The sequence below is a fragment of the Syngnathus floridae genome, chromosome 4 (genome assembly GCF_059516105.1).
Source record: "Syngnathus floridae isolate MCC-2025c chromosome 4, RoL_Sflo_1.0, whole genome shotgun sequence".
In the NCBI taxonomy this organism is placed as follows: Eukaryota; Metazoa; Chordata; class Actinopteri; order Syngnathiformes; family Syngnathidae; genus Syngnathus; species Syngnathus floridae.
This window is the reverse complement of record NC_142416.1, coordinates 14,639,914-14,662,163: the sequence shown is the minus strand read 5'-3', so window position 1 is coordinate 14,662,163 and position 22,250 is coordinate 14,639,914. Positions and strand designations below refer to the sequence as shown.

At 43.9% G+C, this 22,250-nt stretch overlaps 2 protein-coding genes across 4 annotated transcripts; both read left to right on the top strand.

The window, feature by feature from the left end:
* Window positions 1-334: 334 nt before the first annotated feature.
* Window positions 335-5,988, top strand: cntf (ciliary neurotrophic factor). Of its 2 annotated transcripts, XM_088372393.1 has the most exons (4): window positions 335-782; window positions 2,433-2,744; window positions 3,081-3,240; window positions 3,352-5,988. In XM_088372393.1, the coding sequence occupies exons 1-3, from the start codon at window positions 663-665 to the stop codon at window positions 3,237-3,239; spliced, it is 591 nt and encodes a 196-aa protein (XP_088228519.1). In that variant the 5' UTR covers window positions 335-662; the 3' UTR covers window position 3,240; window positions 3,352-5,988. The 2 variants fall into 2 exon arrangements, with proteins under 2 accessions (XP_088228519.1, XP_088228518.1); XM_088372392.1 differs by having other exon boundaries at window positions 338-782; window positions 3,081-5,988.
* Window positions 5,989-8,945: 2,957 nt separating this feature from the next.
* LOC148399344 (uncharacterized) lies at window positions 8,946-21,951 on the top strand. 2 transcript variants are annotated; one of them, XM_088374043.1, is made up of 10 exons: window positions 8,946-9,222; window positions 14,774-14,868; window positions 15,153-15,234; window positions 15,650-16,001; window positions 17,042-17,113; window positions 17,278-17,683; window positions 17,927-18,299; window positions 18,396-19,222; window positions 19,639-19,875; window positions 20,527-21,951. In XM_088374043.1, the coding sequence occupies exons 1-10, from the start codon at window positions 9,128-9,130 to the stop codon at window positions 20,778-20,780; spliced, it is 2,793 nt and encodes a 930-aa protein (XP_088230169.1). In that variant the 5' UTR covers window positions 8,946-9,127; the 3' UTR covers window positions 20,781-21,951. The 2 variants fall into 2 exon arrangements, with proteins under 2 accessions (XP_088230169.1, XP_088230168.1); XM_088374042.1 differs by having other exon boundaries at window positions 17,278-18,299.
* The last annotated feature ends 299 nt before the right edge of the window (window positions 21,952-22,250 follow it).

Below are 22,250 nucleotides of genomic sequence, written 5' to 3'. Positions count from 1 at the left end.
CATAAATATAGCAAATATATGAAAAAAAAATACTTCTACGCAGCAACACATACGAATTGACTTCACATTTAACCACATATAGGCATCCCAATACATACGCATAAATTAATCTTGTAAGAGACATTAAATATGGATCTTATTGATATGCTGTATCGTTATTGCTCTCGGCTTCCACTATTATTAGTTTTTGGGGGTTTTCTTTTTGTCTGGAATATAACAAATACACACCCCTTACAAATAAAGACCTGGTAACAACAGATTTTTATTTAGACCATTTGATCAGCCTCTGTCAGCACCGGTAAATCAGCAAAAAGTTTATAAATAAAAGCTTTGTGGAGTGAGCTGCGTCTTCCCCTCCAGCTCCGCTCTCCGCCCCCGCTCATCCTTCCAAATTCCTCGGTGCTGGCATCAGGTTCCTGGGGGAATGGGCGGAGAGTTGGCCGTAAATCCTGCAGTAGAGCACGGAGCGAGTCGGAAACGTGTGCCTTCCCCCCCAAACATACAAGAGGCTCTTGGGAGTTTGAAACTGAGAAAAGTTTCGAGCAAGGCTGAAGTCACTTGGAAATGACCGTGAATCCGTTGCCGGGGTGATCCAGGCGTCATTCAGTCTTTCCTCGTGGGATCGAGCTCTTACGTCTACCGGAGCTTTGCGGAGGTCCGATATGGCAGACCGGCGGAGCGGCGTGATCGGGCAGCCAGATCAAGGCAGGACAACAGCGGCCCGAGCGGCTGCTATGGCCGAACTTTTGCTTTTGGAGGCCTCCAACCTACTGGAACTTTACGTGAGTACGAGTGAGAGCTTACATTAGCCTCCACTTTCCATCGAGTGAGCGTGTGCTTGTGTGCGAGGAAGAGAACCAGGGCTTAATGGAAAATGAAGACATTTAACGTGCTTGTGTGTGCTGTCCAAAGCCGGGCCCACGCCTCCATGCATGGGGCCCTCTCCAAAATTAGAGTTTGGAACTCTCTATTTTTGCCAAGAATATATTTTATCGACCATTCATTGGAGAGGGATTATAATGACTGTAATAAATAAAAATACAAGCGTTGAATGGAGTTGATTTGCAAAACATTTCAAATGATAATGCACTAAGCATCTAGGAATACATAAAGTAATATGAAATAAACCAGTACAGTGCATTTACTGTTCTGGAAGATTTTTTTTTTTAAATAAATAAAATAAGAAATATTTGATACATAATAGCTCAAATCAAACCCTGTCTTGAGTTTTTCCTCAATAGTAAAAAAAAAAAAGAAAGGGCTCCATTTTCTGTTGCCTCTTAATTGCACTTGGGAACCTCTAGTGGTCATGTCCTCAGCAGGTGGTTATTTCCCGTATATGCCCTGGGCATGCTCCGGTGTTGCCCCAACAGGCTCACTACTAGTGAACTCGATTCATCCTTTAAACTGATGCCCTCCTACGCAGCCATTCTGTTTTTCAACTTTGGTTGAACTTGAACTGCTACTTCTTGTAGCCATGACAAGGATGCATGTTAAGGAGAGATAAAGAGTTTCTTGTGAACCGGATATTATGAAGCTTTAAGAAATGTGTGTGTGGGTCTTTTCCCCTGTAGAATTTCACCAATGCCTGGGAATGAACGCCTTCACCTGCAATTTACACGTTTTTTTTCTTTTAGCAATTAGTTTATCCTCAGGCAATTTATTGCTCATTCCCGCTATTCACGCATCTGGCTTGTGAACAAGGGAGTGGTTTGGCACAAAACTTTCTCGGGAATTCTCCAGATATCATATGACCCTTATTATTTGTTTTCTGCTTTTATCAGTGAAATAGGATACATTTTAAAAGCAATCATGAAGTTACCACAAAGTGCAATAAAGGTGGCTATAACAGAGATTCTAAATCCAAAGCATGTACTCAGTTTATGACAAAAATCTTTTCCAATGACAGTGACAACATGTAAATTTGTATGCAAGTAAAAATATGTCATAGTTTGTCACAAAACTACTGTGATGTTGCACCATTTACATGCTGATAAAGGTAAATCTTTGTTTTTACTGACAGAGCTTTATTAATTCAACAATCATTTGTGGGTGGAAAACTATAGAACTGCTTGAGAAGAGCAAACATTACACATCCTCATCGGTGTAATTTGAGTTTTATGTCAGCTAATTTCAAGCATTTAATTGGACACTGTGCTACAGCACGGGATTGAAGATAGAATGTGTAAAATAGGATTCAGTCCCTTCACCTGTTTATCCATCATAATTCGTAAAGCAATACTTCTCATCCTCAGTTGGATAATGAGTGAGATGGACTTTGTTTGAGAGGCGGGTCGCCATTCAATCGCAATCGACCATTCACATTTATTGCGAGTACAGCGTATAGTTAGAACCGACTTGAAAGCATTCATCTCTATCATTATGTCAATTTTTGTCTTTACTTTGTTTTCGTGCAATTGTTCCCTATAAAGAGGAAGAGGGAGAGCCTCAGCCCAGATGTCATAGAGGATAGTCGTTTGGTGTCCGTCCCTCCTCCTTCCTCCCAGCTGGACACCCCGGACAAGCTGTGGCGCTTGCACACGGCCCTGCTCCAGTGTCGAGGCTTGATGGAGCGAGCTATCGCCAAAGAGGATGAGGAGATGGGCAATGGGACAGGGGAGTACGAAACCCTGAGGAAAATGGTGAAGGAGAGGCTGTGGTTTCTCATAAACATCATTGGAGAACTTGTTAAAGCTGTGGGCGGTCCGGCGGTGGTGACCCCAAGTTTGAGTGACAGCTTGGAGGTAAGCCCCAATGGATGGTAACACTGACACCTAATGAATCGTCAGAGGGGGCAAAAGTACTCTCACTGACCACTGAAAGAAACTTGAAGGAATATTTACTTGGAAAAAAACTAGGTCTGTTTTGTCATTTGGAATTTCTACGTACATGTATCTGTTTTTAAAAGTAAGGAGTGAAAGTTGCCATGAAAACTAATAAGTAGTACTCACATACAGGTACCAGGAAAAAAATACTTAGAAATACAATACAATCATGAAGTCGGCTACTTTGGTATTTCCCACCATTGTGAAGAGTTGAATAGATAACGAGGTGCTGATACGATGCCTTCTCATCCCTAGCCGGACAACCTGAGCGTTTTTGAGCTGAAGCTGTGGATCTTCCGCGTCTTCACAGAAGTGGACTACTGGGCCAAGACGGCCGTCGCCATCTTGCAAGCTCTCCCCAAAGAGCGAGTGAGGAACACTCGCTACAGGAGCACCAGAAGCTCTCGCAGATGAGGTAGTATCGTAGCGAGAAAACTTCCACACAGATGAGAATTATGTGAAGATGAGCGTGGCGGTTCAGTTCATTTTGGTATCTATATATTTTTGCACATTTCGTTTTTTCAAGGTTTCCAAAATGCTCAAACCAAATAATATAGATTACAATACCTTTTCCAGGTCAGTGTGACCCTACTGAGGATGAGTGCTATAGAAAATGGATCTTGTTTACGGATACACAGCACAGTGTTGTGTTTTATTTTTGTTTAATCCATGGGCGGATTACACACACACTCTCGCTGCTACGATGTCATGTTATCTACGAACCTAACATTTAGGTGGGCAAACTATGGGCCACATATGGCTAGCTCCATTCTTAAATCCAGCCCATCCAATATTTCCATAATCAAGAGTCCAGTAATAGTTAGCTGGTGTTTTTTCCCTCTAAAATGGGTTTGTTAAAATATATTTATTCATTATTTAATTTATTTCGTATTCATTTATCTCATTAAGAAATTGGTTAGCAGTAATTATATATACCTACATTCATGTACACGTTATTTTGTGAAATACTGCTTTATCTAGTTAATTGATTAGAATTTAAGAGATAATTATCTTATTGTTTAAGTATAGTATATATATTTTTTTTCATACAGGTTAATTTTTTAAGTCACCTTTTAGTGACCTGGCCCATTTGTCTGTTACAGTAAAAAAAAAAAAAAGCGTGGCCCTTGATTGAAGATCTTATCCATCCTTATCACTGTGATGTAAAATGCAAGCCTATCAGGATTTAACAAGCGCAACTGTATCTTGGTGTGCCCAAGTGAACTGTCCCGCATGGGGGAAACATCAATTCATAATATGGTATCAGGTTGAAAAACTAGTGAAAAGATATCAAACTGGAGAGCTATTCTTTCTTTAGAACTTTCTTTCTTTCTGTGTCAAGGGACACATTTTGAAACGAAATACAGCAAGTTATGTCTAGACTGTAATGCGACTAGTGTTGAACACTGGCTATAAATCATTCCAAACAAATTAGCATCTTGGGACTACATAAAACATAGCACAGAGGGAATTTGAGTAACAGCACCCTCTAGTGTTTATTGCTTGGAATTACATGGAATCGTTTCTGCTTGAGCTCACGCTTGGTTATTTCCGAACACACCTCCATGGAGCCTGAAGCTAAATTTGAAAGGGGTCCCTCTATTACTACCAATACTATTGACTCATTGATTAATAACTACTGAAATTAAGTATCATAGATTAACAAAAATAAATAAAATACAGTACAAAACAAGTGGACTGGGCTTGATTTACATTCCAGGTGAGAAATATCAAATTCAGCAGTTCTCAGAACCACCTTGGAAAAAATACTATGCTTTCCAAGTATCACCATCACGACCATTAAAGTATGGTTGAGAAGTGTAAAAATGAAAACGTTATTCTAGTCTGATTAATAATACCGTGGCTTAGTTTCATAGAATGGAGATCAGGTAATGTTCTACAACCTTAGAACTACACGGATCCAAACATTTTGAATTATTCTTTCTTGGAGGTGACTAATGTCAACACGCTTGGGCCAATGATGCAATGACTTTGTATTACTTTAAAACTGTGTGGCACACAGATAGAGGTCTGCATGCAGCCTCAGAGCCCATGTGCCAGCATGGCTACATTGTTTTCCTTTTTCACATATTGTAGCTTTGTCTGCTCTGCTGACTTCACTGTATTAAGAAAATGTTATTTTGTGTCTGTATGCATTTTCTTGATGTCCTGGTGCAGTTACTGTTGTGTTTACTCTCTGAATGTATTTTAGTACACTGCCTGGTTTCCTTTTCTTACTGTATGGAACGAATTAAACTCACTAAGGCTATCCGTCTTCACAGAGGTTACATTGGCTTTAATTGGAATATTACATTTTGATGTTTTCACTGAGAAATTTTCATGTGACTGCACTTACTATACAGAGAAATATCTCAAAACAAAATTACCATACACAACATATAGCCGAAAAAATCCATACATGTTAGATGACTACTTGTTGAGTTGAAACCAAGCATTATTTTTTTCACGACACAGATCATGATGTGTTGTTCATCCAAGACAGATGATCAAGGCATAAAGGGATTGTCACATCGTAAAGACTGTTATGATCATTAAATGTTTGATTAATGTCATTTATTCACATGGTTGCCTGAAAAAGAAATTATTTATAAATGCCGGTCTGTGACATCACCCTCCATTTTTTAAATTTAATGGTCAAGAAATGATAATCCCAGTCCTGCACTTGAGTGATAAAACTCCAGTGGTTCCAAAGTGTGATATTTAACATCAATGTATTCAGATTGCAAATTGTCAATGTCATGACAAATAATATGAATTGCGGATGGGTGTAGACACCAATTCATTGATCATCAGAGTAAATTTTGCTGCTTAACTTATATTCTACAAACGTAATATTATTCAGAATGCCGTGTTTAGTGGGGGCAGGTACAACATATTATTGTAAAGAAAACTTTAAGGTTGACGCCCCCTTTAATAGTTTAGCGCAGATGTATTCGCGACTGAGTGACATTCTAGTTGGCTTTAATAGCATTGCTGAAACAAACAAACAAACAAACCCAAATATTAATTTGATGGGGAGCCTTTTGCACAGTACGTCCGATGGCAGGTTATGGTTTGAATGCAAATGTTTGGTATTGTTTGGAATTGTATTTATTATTGATTGGATATGTATGGGTTGAAATAAATAGATCCCTCTCATTAATTTGGGTAGCCTCTCATATCTTTCTGTGTATGTGTGTGTGTATGTCTCAGTTGGGTGTTGAAAGAATAGCATTTTGATTTTTGTTTTAATGTGGAATTTTAAGAGTGCAATGCTGCTTTGGGCCAATGCAAGCATACAAGATGCACCTCTGACTTATCATTTGTGGATGGACCTCCGCTGACTGACTTATAGAAGTCAGTTTGAAGGTTAAAAAGACTTTGTTCCAAAGTTGAGGTTGAAATGCGGTTGAGGTAAGGATGATGTAAGGCTTTGACTTCCTCACCAACACAAGCACCGCAATCGTGTGTGTTTGTGAGTGCGTGTGCGTGCGTGCGAGTGTGTGTGCCTGCATCTTTTCACTTGAGTGTGGTTCTTAGGAAAGGAGTGGCAATCAGAATGCCTGTGGAAAAGTATTTGTGTGTGTGCATGTGCATGTGTGTGTGTGTCCAGAGAAAAAGTCTGAGAGAAAAAGTGCGTGTGTAAGTGTGTGTGTGTGCTTCTGTGGTTCTGTGCTTCTGCGCATGTCAGTGTGTGCTGTTACTGTGGGTGTATGTGTGTCAGATAGAGAGATGAAAAAAGAGAAGGGGAGCAAGGGCAGGAAAGAGTGTGTGTGTGTGTGGGGGGGGGGGGGGGCTGTGCGTGTGTGTGTGCGCGTATGTGTGAAAGACAGACAGGCAGACAGACTGGGAGGGGGTAGAGCAAGCAGAATACTGGGTGCGTACATGCCAGTGAGTGTTTGCGAGTGTGTTCGTGTTTGTGTGAGCGCTTGCCTGTGTGTGTGTGTGTGTGGGGGGGGGGGGGGGCGTGTGTGTCGGTGGCTAGGTGGGTGTGCGTGTAAGAGAAGCACAGAACGTGTGTTTGTGTGTGTCAGAGAGAAAGAGAGAGAAAAATAGAATGAGTTAGTGAAGAAAAAAGTAGGAGAGAACATGTATGTGGAGTGTGTGTGTATGCGTGCGTGCGTGTGCGTGCGTGTGTGAGTGAGTGAGAGAGAGACAGAGTGGGGGAAGGGTGTGTGTGTGTGTGCGCGCGCGTGTGTGTGTGCACGCACGTGTATGAGTTAGAAAGCGTGTGTATGTGTGTGTGCTGCGTAGGAGGGAGTATGCATGTTCATGTGTTTGTGTGTACGTGTGCGCGCGTTAGCGTGTATGTATGCCTGACAGAGATAGGGGGAGGGGCGTGCGTGCGTGTGTGTGTGTGTGTGTACGTGTATGTGTCTGTGTGTGGTGCCCGTGTGTGTTTGCGTGTATGTGCGTGCCTGTATGTGTGTGCGTGTATGTGTGTGTGTGAGAGAGAGAGAGAGAGAGAGAGAGAGAGAGAGAGAGAGAGAGAGAGAGAGAGAGAGAGAGAGAGAGAGAGAGAGAGAGAGAGAGAGAGAGAGAGAGAGAGAGAGAGTGCGTGTGTGTCTGTGTGTGCATGCAGGGAGAACTGGGAACAAGAGCTACAAATGGTGTGTGTGTGTATGTGTGTGTGTGTGTGTGTGTGCGTCTAAGTGTGTGTGTGTGTGTGTGTGTGTCTGAATGTGAGTGTGTGTGTACGCGTATGTGCAGTCTGTTACAGTGTTACAGCAGCACAATATGTGCCTGTGCTGAATGAAAGGGAAATGAATGCTGTGTGTGTGTGTGTGTGTATGTGTGTGTGTGTGTGTGTGCATGTGTGTGTGCATGTGTGTGTGTGTGCGTGCGTGTGAGTGCGTGCGTGTGTTGTGTGGTTATGTGCTGGTGAGCAAGTGTCCTCTATTGGAACAGTGTGTGTTTGTGGATTGTCTGTGCATGCAGTTGTTGAATCTGCATATTGTGTGTGTGCGTGAGTGCTTACTCCTTCAAAAGCGTTGAAACTGAGGCCATTTTTTTTATTTACAGGTATTACTGCATCTAATACGGTTTAATATTAAATACATATCTGATAGTTCTTTTAGCAAAGCTCAGTTTTTGGTTAAAGTGTTCCAGCATATACACAACCTCCTTCAATTTTTACACCCTTCAGTCTTTAGCATGTGAAATGCATCCTTCCATAGGGTTTAAGTCTGATGCTTGACTTGGCTAATCCAAAACTTGTACTTCCTGCACCTGAGGACCTCCTTTGTTCTTGAGTTTATGGGTCATTATCTTGATAGAAGAGTCTCCTGGCTGGGTGCATATTTCTTAAAATTCGCAGTTAATTCAAGAAGATCATGTGGATATCATGATGAGGAAAGTTATGCATGATTTGGGTAATTTCGCAGACTCGCGCAGGGCGGTGGATCTGTGAGAGGGAGGGCTGCGCAGCTGTGGGAGTGGTCATTTTAGTCACAGCCAATCAAATCGACCCCTATAATTTTCTTGAAATGTGTGTTTGAGGTACACTAGAGTTTCAACAAGGCCAAAGCACATGTGCACCATTATGTGAGCACTTGACCACCACCCAACCCAGATCATTAGTGTGCCCACCCATCGCTGTCAGCCAGTGGGATGCTGCACATGCTCTCGAGCTCGTTTACCTGCTTGAGAAAAAAAAAAAAAACTGTGGCTCAAGCCAAACTGCTCAAGCAAACAATTATTTGCATCTAAAATAAAGACATTTGCAATTGTTATTTTCGAACCCACTCGGCGCATATTCCACCTGACTTCAGGCCAGAGGTGGACTACCCTGACAACTCTTGAATAATTGCCAGTCAGTCGCAGCCACGCGTGTTATGAGGGAAACAAAACAAGGAAATACGTGTTTCTGTGTGCCTTTACAAGCGTTTACTCTTAATAGGTGGACTGGTTATCAGTTTGCATCATTTTATTGTGACGACTCATTGAAAAGTATACTCGCCAATCACTCTACGAAGATGCTGTGCACTCCCCCCGCCCTTCAGCAGCTTTGTGGGTGCGTCCAATCCGTCAGAGGTGACGATTACCTTTGTATGTAATATACGACTTCTTTGTTTACTTCAGTAAAGTGTCGTTTTGAGTGGTAGTTTCATAATTAGTCACTCGCTCTGCTTTTGGTGTATTGAGCAGTGTAAATAACCTAACGTGAATACCCTTTTTCCCGGGTATGGTCCTTGTACCACCCCTACGCTCTGCCGTAGTGGTACCGTCTGTAATAACCTTGGTGAGAGCCAGTTGAGCAGCTGAAGAGCGGCGGCTCAGGCGAGAGAGGCTGAGCGGCAGATATGGCGGAGACCAATCGGTCACCACACGAGTACCGAGAGACACACGTTCATGACAGGGACGGAGACGGCGTCAAAGCGGCAGCGCCGCTGCGCGGGTGAGTTGACCGTTTAACTGTCACCGTTAGGACCAAAACACGGGGGGCAACGTTTCACGTCAGTTCACCAATGACAGCGAGTGGGTGTGTAATGCGCGTGTACGACGGAGCGTGTCTTCTTTATGACAACAAGTTGTAAACATGTATGAATTGTAATCGCTCACACCGAGAAGTCGCTTTTTCTTTGTGTTACGCTTGTTTTCTACGATTTACATCAAACGCATCAGTGGCGAGGCGAGCGTGTGCGCGCGCACGTGTGTGTGACAAGACAGTGAACTTAACACCCAAACAGCCCTAACAGAACAGGTCAAATGTGTTTTTGAATCAATTGTGTTACATTTCCTAGTTTACAGCTGGACTATGTTGGTATTTTGACGTCCAGGGTACATAAACACTACAAAAGTCACCGTTATGTGTGAAAAAAAAAAGTTTCAGAAATGTTTGCTATTACTATTTTCTATGAGCGTGTGTGTTAGTGTGAGACGCGCGTGAGTGTGCGGAAGTGCGTGCATGTGCGTGAGTGTGTACGTGGTGAGCTCGTGTGAGTTGGAGAGGACACACGCACACGTAAGGGAGGGGGGGAGAAAGCGCGAGAGAAAGGAGCAGCACTGTGTGTGCGTATGTGTGTGTGCGTGTCTTTGTGTGTGTGTGTGTGTGTGTGTGTGTGTGCTTGCGCTCAAAAGAGCGAGAATATGTGGTTATCCGTATGCTATGGGGACATAAATCTGTTTATACATCACATCTTATGAGGCCCTCATTTGCCTTTTGGGGTCTAGGAGCAAGTTGCCATGACAATGATGATGACATAGCTGAAGTTTAAGATAATGTGTTAAGTATGGGCAAGGTCAAAGGTTAAGTCAGAAGTGACTGCTTGCTAAGAAATAAATGCAAGTCAATGTGGTGTCCTCTCAAGTAATGGAAACGTGTGTTGTGCATATCAGTGTGTGCATGTGTGTGTGTGTGTGTGTGAGTGTGTTAGAGAGAGAGAGAGAGAGAGAGAGAGAGAGAGAGAGAGAGAGAGAGAGAGAGAGAGAGAGAGAGAGCAAGGGAGGGAAAGGGAGAGGAGGAGGGGAGGGCAGTGTGTGTGTGTGTGTGTGTGTGTGCTTGTGTGTGTGTTTTGCTGCATGGATGTGTGTGCGAGAGCAGAGGAAGGAGGGAGTGTGTGTAAGGGATGGGAGGGGGAGTGAGTGTGTGCGTGACAGACACAGACATGAGTGTGTGTGTGTGTGTGTGCCTGTGTGTGTGTGTCTTTGTGTGAGTGTGTGCGTGTGTGTGCCTGTGTGTATGTCTCAGAGAGGGCGCAAGATGGGAGGGGGAGCAGTGTGCAAGGAGTGTGTGACAAAGAGCTAAGAGTGTGTGCGTGTGTATGTGTGTGTGTTTGTGTGAGCTTGTGTGTGTGTGTGTGTGTTGTTGAGCGAGTGTAATTTTGTGTTTGTGCTGAATGACAATGTGAATGGGGGGCTATAGGTGAGTTTGCCATGTGTCAGAAGGCGTACAGACATGTGACATGAAGGACGTGTGTGTGCATGCGTGTGAGTGGGGCATATATATATATATGTATATATATATATATATATATATATATATATAGTGTATATCTCATATATATGGCATGTGTTTGTGAATAATGCTGTGTGTGTGTGTGTGTATGTGTGAGAGAGAGCGAGAGAACGAAAGAGGGGAAGTGTGTTAGAGGCACAAGGAAGGGGAGGGAGTAGTGTGTGTTTGCACGTATATGTGTGTCTGATGAGTGGGGGAGGGTGTGTATGTGTGTGTGTGTGTATGCGTGTGAGTGAGTGAGTGAGTGAGTGAGTGAGTGAGTGAGTGAGTGAGTGAGTGAGTGAGTGAGTGAGTGAGTGAGTGAGTGAGTGAGTGAGTGAGCGTGTGAGAGTGAGTGTGAGAGTGAGTGTGAGAGTGAGTGTGAGAGTGAGTGTGAGAGTGAGTGTGAGTGTGAGAGTGAGTGTGAGAGTGAGTGTGAGAGTATGAGAGTGAGTGTATGTGACTTTAAGGCATTGTTTTGGTCCATCAGAAGGGACAATAATCAATTGTATGATCAGTATCTAGTGTTTACCTGTTGCGTGTGTGTATGTGTCTGTGTGTGTGTGTGTGTCTGTCTGTCTGTGTGTACTATATAGATAAATTCAGCATCAAGCAAGGTAAAAAGTGCTACCTGAAGAGTGCGTTTGGCTTCAAGGACTGGTGTGCAATGTCTGTTTGTGATGCACACACAACACCAGATCGTGCTTTGGTGTGCGTGTGAGTCTCAAAAAGAAGATGGAAGGTGTGTGTTGCAGCTAGAGTACAGTGTGTGTGTGTGTATGTGTTTAAGAGGAAAAGAGAAGGGAGGGTGTGTGACGCAGTGTATGTGTGCGTGTGATAGTGTGTGTGTGAGTGTGCAAGTGTATGTGTCTTGTGTGCGTGCAAGCTTTTGAAGGGGCGGGTGAGTGTCTGTGTGTGTGTGTGTGTGTGTGTCTTGTGTGCGTGCAAGCTTTGAAGGGGAGGGTAACCGTGTGTGTGTGTGTTTTGGAAACTGAAAAAGAGGGCTTGGTAGCTAGTGCATATGCAGTTTAGTGTGTGTGTGTGTGTGTGTGTACATTTTGTGTAGTTGTTTGCTTGTGTGTGTGTTTGTTCTGCAGTCAGGAAAAAAGCGAGGTGTGTGTGTGTGTGCGTGTGTGTGTGTGAGTGAGGGGTGAGACAGGCAGAAGGTTTGTGTGTCTACTAGACAAGGGCAGCGTGTGTGAGTGTGTGTTTGTCATATGGAGGAAAGGAGACTGTGTTTATGCATCTACTTTGTTTATGAAAGAAGGAAGGACACTATGTGTGCGTGTGTGTGTCTGTGTGACTGCGTGTGTGTGTGTACACATGCTCCAAGCAAAAGTTGTGTGCGTGCATGCCTGTGTGTGGGTGGTATGGTAAATGTAAGAATGAGGGTGGTGATGTGCGTGTGTTTTTCTGTTTAACTATGGAAGATTTTGTGTGTAGATGTGTGTGTAGGTTTATGTGCATACGAACAAAGTGTACATGAAGCTTACGAAGTAAGTTTGTATCTGCGATTGTGTTTAATCTGGTCATATATGTAGCTGGCGTGTATGACGAGGAGTGCCTAGCGTGCGTTTATGTGCATGCACGTCCGAGTCGTATTAATTTGTGTGTGGGAGAGGAGAATGAATAACGTGTATTAATGAACATGACTACACAATTTATCACAGCAGTTATACGTGCGTCTGAGAAGGTGCCGGTTGTGTATTAGATCACCATTATGTGTTTGAGAGAAAAACAAAGAGTGTGTGTTTGTGTGTGTGTGAGTGTGTGAGATGGAACATGAGACTGTGGGTTTGGTTATTTGTGTGTGAGAGAGAGAGAGCGAGAGCAAGCGAGAGAGGGGGGGAGAGGGAGAGGCAGCAAGGGAGAGAGAGCGAATGTGTGTGTGCGTGTGTGTGTTTGTGAGCTTTAGTGAAGGGGGAGGGTGTGTGTGCGTGCAAGCTTGGCGAGAGAGAGGATATTTGCGTGTGTGTGTGTGTGTGTGTGTGTGTGTGTGTGTGTGTGTGTGTTTGCGTGCCTGTAAGCCTGAAAGGGAGGGGTGTGTGTGTGTGTATGTGTGTGTCACTGAGTGAGTGCCTGTTTCTGTGTGTGTATGTGTATGTGTGTGTGTGTGTGTGTGTGTGTGTGTGTGTATGTGTGTGTCACTGAGTGAGTGCCTGTTTCTGTGTGTGTGTGTGTGTGTGTGTGTGCGTACATGTGGCCCAGAGAGGGGGAGGTGTGTGTGTGTGTGTGTGCGTGTGTGTGTGCATGCGCACATGTGGACTGTGAGCTGTGTGTCTGTTTGCTCATGCACATGTGAGTCTTGAGTGCGGATTTTTGTGTGTGCATTGGGTTGAAGTGAAGGGAGCGAAATGTGCAAGGACAGAAAAAAGACCAAATCAATGATGAGGGTGAGAGAGAAAAGAAGATTGAAGGAGGCCAAAGTCATATAAACACAGCCAAGAAAGTTGACCGAAGCTCAGTGAGGTGCACACAAGTCAACTTGGCGGCCTTTGTCTCCTTGAATGCAGACAACTTTATTATTCTACAGGTGATGAAGGAACTGACCACTGTGTCAGTGTCTCCCTCTACAGGTCAGAGGGAATTTGCAGGGAACCAGGTCAGGGAAATATTACAGGGGGATTATTTTCAAAAGCAACACTCATAATATTAATGTTCATATATCAAAACAAAGGGTTGTGTTGGTTGACAATTATTTACCAACTTTTAAACCTCAACGAAAAGGAACTTGACTAAATCCATTACTTACCCATAGCCATTTCAAACATGCGCAGCTTCCACAAATGACATGACTTCAAATAGAGATTGATATTGACATTCAAATACTCCCTCCAAAAATATAATTGACTTATTTTTTTTCAAAATGTTCTCTCTGTTGTAAAATCAAACAAACACTGAAGGATAAAGTCTTGTAATTCATACCTTCATGTTGGGTTAACCGAGCAAAAATGAGGTAATTGTTCAGATACAGCCCAGGGATCCCAGTTTTTGAACCCCCCCCCCCCCCCTCATGGCCCCAAACAGAATAAACATTGTGGATGATGGATCATTACAAACGGCCATTTGAATATGGGTGTAGTCACTCTCGCTTGCCATTGGAAATACATAAACGATTCTCTTAATTGAGGCAAAGCCAACTTGAATAGGGGCTTGTTACACTTTAGGATGCCCACTCTTGAATGAAGCCGATCCTTATGCATGAATTGCTTTACATGGATTTGCAAATCAAGTTTCAAATGATCATTTGAAAGAGAAAATTCGGCCTCGTACAGCCAGAAGGGGCAGTAGAGAAAGACACGAGCAGATTGATGTGGTCAGTAGTTGTGCGTGCACACACACACACACACACACACACACACACACACACACACAGTGTCAAGAGTCCAGATGGGAGTGGATTGGATCAATACGAAGACTGTGGTTCTGTTTGATATCTGTGCTGAATGACACTTTCTCTCTCTTCTGTCTATGCACTTGGCTTTCACTTGTGCTCCTTTTTTCTTTTATTCACGCCTTCCTCCACACCAAAATATATATTTTTATAATTTCTGGATGTCCCTATGTCTGCATCACGCTTTTATATAGACAGTGACACAAAATATTTTTGTGGTCTACTCTAAAGGGGCTTCAGTGTCATAGAAATGAAAGTTAAGGAATGAAATTGAGAGATTTGTACGAGTCACCTGAAGATAAAATCAATGTTCATTCTCGTATCTTCACATATAACAGAGGTTACTTGTGTGTCAGTTGGAGAGCACTCAAGTGTTTTGTTGAGCTCTCCTGCACTATCTTGTGAAAATAAAACAGTCTTCAAGTTAGGCTATTCAAGAAGATGCACTCCACGCACCCAGCAAAATAGTTTCCATCTATTTATTGTGTCCTTATTGCTCTTTTGTTAGCTTCTATGAGAACGACCCAAGACTAATTGCATCAATGTCGGTCAACAGCTTATTGATCAATCTCTGATCTGATTGACTAAATTCAAATTGTGTATGTGTGTGTTCTCTAGGCGTGGCTGCGGAAGAAAACGGAAAGGGACACCTGTGAAAGTCTTTGTCACGTCCGCGGAGGAGGAGAACAACTCTGAGCAGACACTCAGCAGAAGTGCGTGTGTACATGCCATTTTCCTGATGACGTGCAATTGTATTTGTGTGTGTGTGTGCGTGTATGTGCATCTGCTCGCGGGATTGTTACAGAGGCGGAGCTAGTTCAATTGAGTGTGACCTACTTCTGTGTGTTGATGTCTGATTCTGTACATACGGGCAGCTGTGCATGTGATCCAGAAGAATAGATTGTGTGTGTGTGTGTTGGTTAGTGTAGTTGTTTGTTTGAGTAGGTCTGTGCGTACTTGTAATCCTTTTTACAAGGATTGCTGTAACTCTTATCAGGTGATCGTAAGGAAGCAGCTGAGAGTAAACGTCCCGCAGTGGACGGGCCTGTCCCCAAGACAGAACCATCTCCCAACAGCTGGTAAGTGGTGGTTATGTCACGATATCCTTATTGCCTCCATCCGTCCATCCAGCCGCCCATTTTCCAGTGCTTATGCTGTTGAGGGTGAGCTGGAGTCCATTACAGCTGACTTAGTGCAAATGAGAGGATATACACAGACACACAAAAAAAAATATGTTTGGTCGCTAGTCAAATCGCCTATAGGCAACCATTCAGGCTGATGGACAATTTCTTGTCTTGTATCTAAGGGTTAAATTAACCTAACATGCGTGTATTTAATGTATTATTTTTTGTGTCCTGGTGTAAGAATGAATTGTTTTATTTGAGTAGCATCATTGTTTTGAACCAGTTCAATAACATGGGAGCTAAGCAGCAATAGTCTGTCATTTAACATATAAAAAGTTGCAGATTGTATCTCTGCTGCCTTTTCTTCTAGTGGTCCACCAGAGCCGACTCATAAGAAAATCTCCAACGCATCCAAGGCTAGCTCCAGCTCAGCCTCCACACCAGCTTCTTCTTCAGCTCGGACCCCAACCCCAGTGCCCGCTCCTGTCCCAGCGACCTCCGCTCAGGCTCCTTCTGTGACCCCAACATCGACAGCACCGACCGCCCCGGTCGCCTCCGCGACCGCCCCGGCAACCGGCTCCTTCCCACCTTCCCCTAACTGCCGCATCAGAGAGGTTCACTGTGGCAGCCAAGTGCGACTGGTGGTCATTGCCATCCGAGACATCACCAAAGGGGAGGAGATCACTGTGGACTACAGTCTGACCGAATGGGGCGAGAACCTGGTCAGTACATTCAAGTATTCAGATAACTTTATTATTTTATTACTAAGTACTTGAATAGAACTCAAAACGAAATGGCGTCTGACTTAAATCACTATTTTACCTTCATGTCTTACTGTCACCCAGGGACAAATTAGCTTTAACAATACAAAAACATTAGAAGACCGAATTGGATGGAAAAGCTCATGCTGCTCACATAATTTTTTTTGTTTTACCTCGATTTTTTTTTTTAGCTGAATCCCTCCAGTCATTGGGCTGTACGGAAGACCTTGTCTTTTAAGTTAACCTCCAAATGTTTTACAAAGGTATTAATATGGAGGTAATTAATACACAATTCAACGTTAGTGCCAAAACAACAGCTGAAACCTCATCTCTGTGCTGACTGTCTCTGGGAACAAATGTGTTGCGCTGCCATATGTGACCTGCTATAGTTTTCTATTTGCATGTGAATTGCAACACACATTTGTACGTTTTCAGCATAAATGTTGTGTGTTGGATCATTTGTAACCATAAAGAATTAACCGTAGAGATTGATCTCCTCAAGGAAGCAACAATGGGTACAGTTGCACGTTGCTTTTTACACACAGGTGCATGCACACACAAACACTACAGGCAAGCTCGCTCACGCATATGCACACCCAAGCTAGGGCATGGGGTTACCATGGTGACGACTGAGCTCCAACACCTACCTATAGTGCTTAACTGTAACCATTGTTAGTGGGTGATATCTATTTCTTTAATGGCTTCCATGACATCCTGTTTTTTTTCTTTTTATCCTGTTTTTCCCTACAAAATGATGATAGCCATTTCCATTTAAACTCGAAGAAGTAAATTGACATTGTGAGGATAGTGGTTAAGAAAGGAGAGCATAATTTCTCTCAAAATCACATTCATTATCAAAAGTCTTGGAAGAAATCCAATGTGAGTGATAAGCATTGGTAAAAACTCTATTTAGGTCAATCAAATTTCTTCATCAGACCGTGGCTCAAAATGTCACCCGAAGATGATTGTAATGGCAGACATTAATAATCTGTGTTCCTCAGGGTTTCCGTGGTTCCATGTCTCCAGCACAACATGAGTGTAACTCTGATATGGAGAACAACAACGTCAAAAAGGTAGATGTCCTCCTGGTAGTGTTTACTTGCAAATTTGACCATTTTTGAATCACCGATCTTCTAAGTTGTTTTGATTCATGCACATAATTTTATTTTTCATCACATCAACTATTACCATCTGACTATTATTAAACATTGTCTCTTTCCGTGTCTGTTGCTCTCAGGAGGATGAGCCCATGTCCACCAGCCAGCGAGTGAAAAAGCAGCAACAGTACCAGGACTATGTCACCCCCTCTTGGTCCCTTTCCCCCTCTTCCTCACCCATCTCGCATTCTGATGCCAGTGAGTCCGATGCAGGAGATGAGGACAATGCAAGCCCCCGCGGGCGAACCCCACGTCGGCGCAAGAAGCGGCGTGGTACCTCTTCGAGGAAAAAGACACACCCTCGGACTCTGTCAGGGCACCCTGCACCTGCCTCTTCCAGTCGTCCTCGCCCTTCTTCTCCCAGTTCCTCTTTCTCCACCTCAACCAAACCCATGTTTAAAGCTCCTGCTCCTCTCAGCCCCAACAGCACGAGTAACACGGAGGTCCCTCGAGGAGGTGTGTCCATTGATTCCATGCGCCAAACTTGTGAGTACTGCGGGCGCCACTTCCGCTCTCTGGGCCGCCATTTAGACAAACACCACGCCCACCAGCCGGACGTCTGCTCTGCCCTCGTGGAGCGTTACACTCAGATGCCCCGCCTGCACACGCATAACACAAATGTCGCCGCAGCCCACACCCTTCACGACACAGCAGCGTCACCCGGCGCGACAGAGAGCCGAGTAGAACACAGCGGTGTTCAGGACCTCTCTCTATGTCCTCCTACCGCAGCCAAACAATCGCCGGCCCCGGCTTCACCTGCAGCGACGTCTCCGCGAGGGCAGAACGCTGTGGCGGTGTCGGTCCTGAAGAGGAGCCCGCCCCCGGTGGCTGGGACCAGAAAGGGAGGAGGGCGGAGACTAAAGAAAGAACGACCGGATGACGACGAAGATGAAGAAGTTGTTGAGGTCGTGCAGGCAAAGAGGCCCAAAGAGGAGGACGTCGAGGTTGGCTGCGCTCGGTCCTTCAGAAACGAGTTGTCCAAAGAGATGCCGAAAGAAAAAATGGCGGAAGAGGAAGAAGAGGAGGATGAAGAGGAAGATAATGGTGTGATGGATGTGGACGATGAAAGTGGCGCAGAGGATAAAGAAAAAGACTCGTTAAGGTAACACTTAAGAAATGCTGTCAATTGGTCTTGAAGCAGATTCAAGTTAAAAGTGACTTATAATCCTGCTCACTTTGCTGTCTGGCTTTCCCGCAGTTCCGGGCGTCACCAGATGCTGCCCCTTCTGTCGTCTTTGTCGTCCCTCGTCCTGTACCTCCGCCGGCTGCAGCATTCGGCCTTCCTGTCGCTGTCTCGCCAGCTGCAGTCAGCCGAGGCCTGGCGCCTCCTATGCCACTCCAGCCTCGCTCTCCTCATCTTGTACAATCGACGGCGTGAGTGCGAGGTCTCCAAGTTGTCCATCACAGAGTACCGTGCGCGTGTCACTCCTCAGTGCCCCATTCCCGTTCCCCCTGGCTCTCCCCCTGCTCTCACTCCTCTGGAGGCCTCACTGTCTCCCTTTGAGCGGCTCGTTCTTTCCCACCTCCCGCGGGTCGGTGTCCAGGGCAAGCGTGGGCGCATCCAGCCCCTCATTCTGCCCCCTCACTGCGAGCCCTGCCTGGAAATCCTCCTACAGACCCGCCAAGATGTGGGCGTCGACCCGGTCAACCCTTACGTCTTCGCCAGGCCCTACCACTCCCCTGCCACGCCACTGCGAGGCACAGACCTCCTCCGAAGCCTGGCCCGCTCCAGCGGCACCCGTAATCCCAGAGCCCTCACTCAAACCAGGGTACGACGGCAGGTGGCCATCCTGACCCAGTTGCTGCTTCTCGGAGAAGGAGAGGAGCCAGGACAACCGGGAGGTGGTGCGGTGGAAAGGCTGGAGCACTTCCTGGAGAGGGAGTACCACGTCACACAGAACTGTACCGGAATTGGCCAAGATCCAGGTCTAATGGGCAGAGTGGGCCGTGTTGTGCTGTGTGGAGAGAGAGATGGAGTTCTCTTCAGAGGCATGAGCCTGAACCACATCTGCTTGGAGCTGGACGGTGAGTCGGACCACACGAGTGACATTGATGATATTTATCGTTGCCTTCGGATAAATGGGAGGTGTTTGATTGTTGTTGATTCCCTACCACAGTGAGAGATCATCGGGTGTGCCATGGGAAATTATGCAATTTCACTTATTTAGTCTAAAAGAAATTGGCAGGCTGAACAATTCAATGCTCTTCCACTAGATGGCAGAAGAATTGTTCAACTAAATAGGCCTTCATTTCACATGGGGTATGATAATTTGTGAGTGAATTAAGACAGTAATGTTATTTCCTGTTATTTTTGTGACATTTTTGTCGAGTGGAGCTCTTTGAGATGGTTTGTAAAATGTGTGCCTTGGCTCAATAATGGTGGAAAACACTGCAATAAGTAGATTATTCAAGTCGCCCCTTTCCTCTTTGTTCATTCACAGTTATGTCAGGGAACTCTGCAGACTCTTATTCAGAGGCAGAATCCGAAGGGGAGCAAGTAAAGGAGAAGCCAGATTCCCCCACCATTGCCTCAGCTCCAAAATCCACTCCGACCCTGCTCTACGTGAGGAAGGGCAAGAACAATGGCAGAGTGGGACGACCCAAGAAGCTCAGAAACACCCAGCCAGATGTTCCCCCTCTTCCTCCTCTACTGCCGATTAGTCGAAGGAGAGGCTCGGGTAAGACATTTTATTTGGATCACATGACGTTAGAGTTCTCAAACTTTTGGTTGATCAGGGACCCATCCTAATCCTAAACAGGATGAGAATAATTTTTTGAGTATTTCAATCAAAATGTTAATCGCATGTTTTAAATAAAGACATTTAAGGAAATTAAATTAATTTCAATATGTATTCATTGTCACAATCGAACATGCCACTTAACATGGCTTTGGACAGAGAGGAACTAATTTCAAACAGTCAGAGGGCAATTTGGTTGTAATATTTGTAAATATATAAATATCTGTAAATATAAATTCCGCAAGTAATTGACACCCCCCTATAAAGGACAATTGCCCAATCTAGCACAAGACGGCAGTAAAGCAAAGGAAGTTCAAAGCAATTCAACATAGTGCGGTGTCATCAAGATGCCCCAAGATGGTGCCAAAGCATTACATAATAGATTTTCTGCAATTTGATGCGTTGGCAATTTTTCAACATTCAGCAGCTGATAGTCAGAAACATCATAGAAACATAAAAGCATATGATTACAGACATCATTTAAAAAAAAGATTATTTACAATGAGCCAAAAAACATTTGCAATCAGCCCCTGCTTCCATCACTGATCACTCTGGATGAACATTTGTGTTCCTTCAAATGTCTTTTGGCAGGGAAGCGTGGTGTTCTTAAGCGTCCATGGTCCGAGGCAGAGCGCGCTGCAGTGGAGGAACACCTGACCCAAAACATCAACGAGCTGCGCGTGCCTGCAAAGGCCGACTGTGAGCGATGCCTGCAACAGTGCCCTCTGCTGGTCAGCAACCAACGGGACTGGCGGGCCATTAAGTTTTATTGCCACAATCGCATTCAGCTTCTGAAGAAGAATCAGCGGCGTGAGAGCGAACCGCTGCCCCTCACTGTGTGCTGAGAGAGGAGGCGGGAGGGAGAGTCCACGTTTTTTTTTCTTTTCTAAATCTCTATTGTGGTAAAACAGCAGTGCCGTGTTAGGCAATACATGACAATGACTGCAGCCTACACTGTTCCATTTGGACGTCGCTTCTAATGTGTAAACTTGTGCCGCATTTAATCTCTACACTGTTGTTAGATGAAGTAGCATTAGAGGTCCATGCAACTGGAAGTTTAACACAGACACCCGCGTTTCTTTTAATGGAAGCAGAGAAAAACGTTAATTGTTGGAGTAGAAGAATCCAAACGCATTTTCTCTTCTATTCGTGCCGTTGACCTCATTGTTGCATTTAGTATTATTACATTTTAATAAAAGTAAGTTACGGTACTTCTACTATTCACTATTCAATTAGTTAACCTTATAAAATCTTTCAATGGAGGTACATTACATTTTGCGAGCAATTCCAAAGTTGGAAGTTGTACATTTCATGTGAGAGTAAATGTGACATCAGAATGTTTAGTTGTGAGGTTTGCAGCACCTGCAATGTTTTATTCAAACTTCCTCTCACAGAACCTTTATCAAAGCTGTTTGGACCAGTGTGTGTCCACTCTCCCTTTCGCAGTTTTATCATTGAGGAACGGTGTTGTTGTTTTTTTGCGTGGCGCGACAATGGTTATCTACAGCAGTAAAATGTGCAACAGTATCGGCCTATAGGCTGGATATCGATTTTATGTGTAAATAGCAAAGAGACCCGTCCTCGTGTTAAGTTTCTTCAAGCGTGGGCAGTTACAAACTCTGAAAAGTGATTGTTCTGTGTTTCCATCTTGGTTACAATGTCTGTCATATTATTCTCCCATAGCTTATTTTTTAGTTACATCTGAACTTTGCATTAAAGAATCTCTTCATCCATAATTCAAGAGTCTGTGAAAACCCAAGATGAATACTTAAAGTTAATTCAAGTTTGCTGAATCTGTATTGCCAGTCCTTGCTATCTACATTGTATATAACAAATATATTATCACTATAAAAAAAACAGACTATATGTAGCCTCCTTCATTTCTAAGTCATTAATATCTGTATATAAAACTGTTTTGTAAATATACTTCTCAGAGAAACAAAGGAACGACACAGTTTGACATGCCTTGGTTGTTTTGTTTTCTTTTTATAAGTCTTATAAAACTTTAAAGCCCTACGTCTTGTGATTTATTTATTATTTTGTAAACATGATCTTTAACTCTAAATTCTAATTTGGAATTTACATGCCCTTTATGACCAGTTCTGGTTTATTTGGCACAAGCTTCACAGGGAAGCCAGAGCATATACATATAGGGTCATGTTTGATGGCTTGAGGACTTCAACTTTGTTTTATTTTTCTTACCCATTCAAAGTGCACCACAAATCAAGCATTTGTTATTTAATAGATATACCTGTAAACAATGTTTCCATTGGTTCTTCTCTACAAACCCCAATTCCAATGAAGTTGTAATTTTT

Coding starts and splice junctions, on each gene's coding strand:
- cntf (XM_088372393.1), top strand. CDS start 663: ATGGCAGACCGGCGGAGCGGCGTGATCGGGCAGCCAGATCAAGGCAGG. Junction 783..2,432: donor CCAACCTACTGGAACTTTAC/GTGAGTACGAGT, acceptor TTCCCTATAAAG/AGGAAGAGGGAGAGCCTCAG. Junction 2,745..3,080: donor GTTTGAGTGACAGCTTGGAG/GTAAGCCCCAAT, acceptor TCTCATCCCTAG/CCGGACAACCTGAGCGTTTT.
- LOC148399344 (XM_088374042.1), top strand. CDS start 9,128: ATGGCGGAGACCAATCGGTCACCACACGAGTACCGAGAGACACACGTT. Junction 16,002..17,041: donor CCGAATGGGGCGAGAACCTG/GTCAGTACATTC, acceptor TGTGTTCCTCAG/GGTTTCCGTGGTTCCATGTC. Junction 19,876..20,526: donor TAGTCGAAGGAGAGGCTCGG/GTAAGACATTTT, acceptor GTCTTTTGGCAG/GGAAGCGTGGTGTTCTTAAG.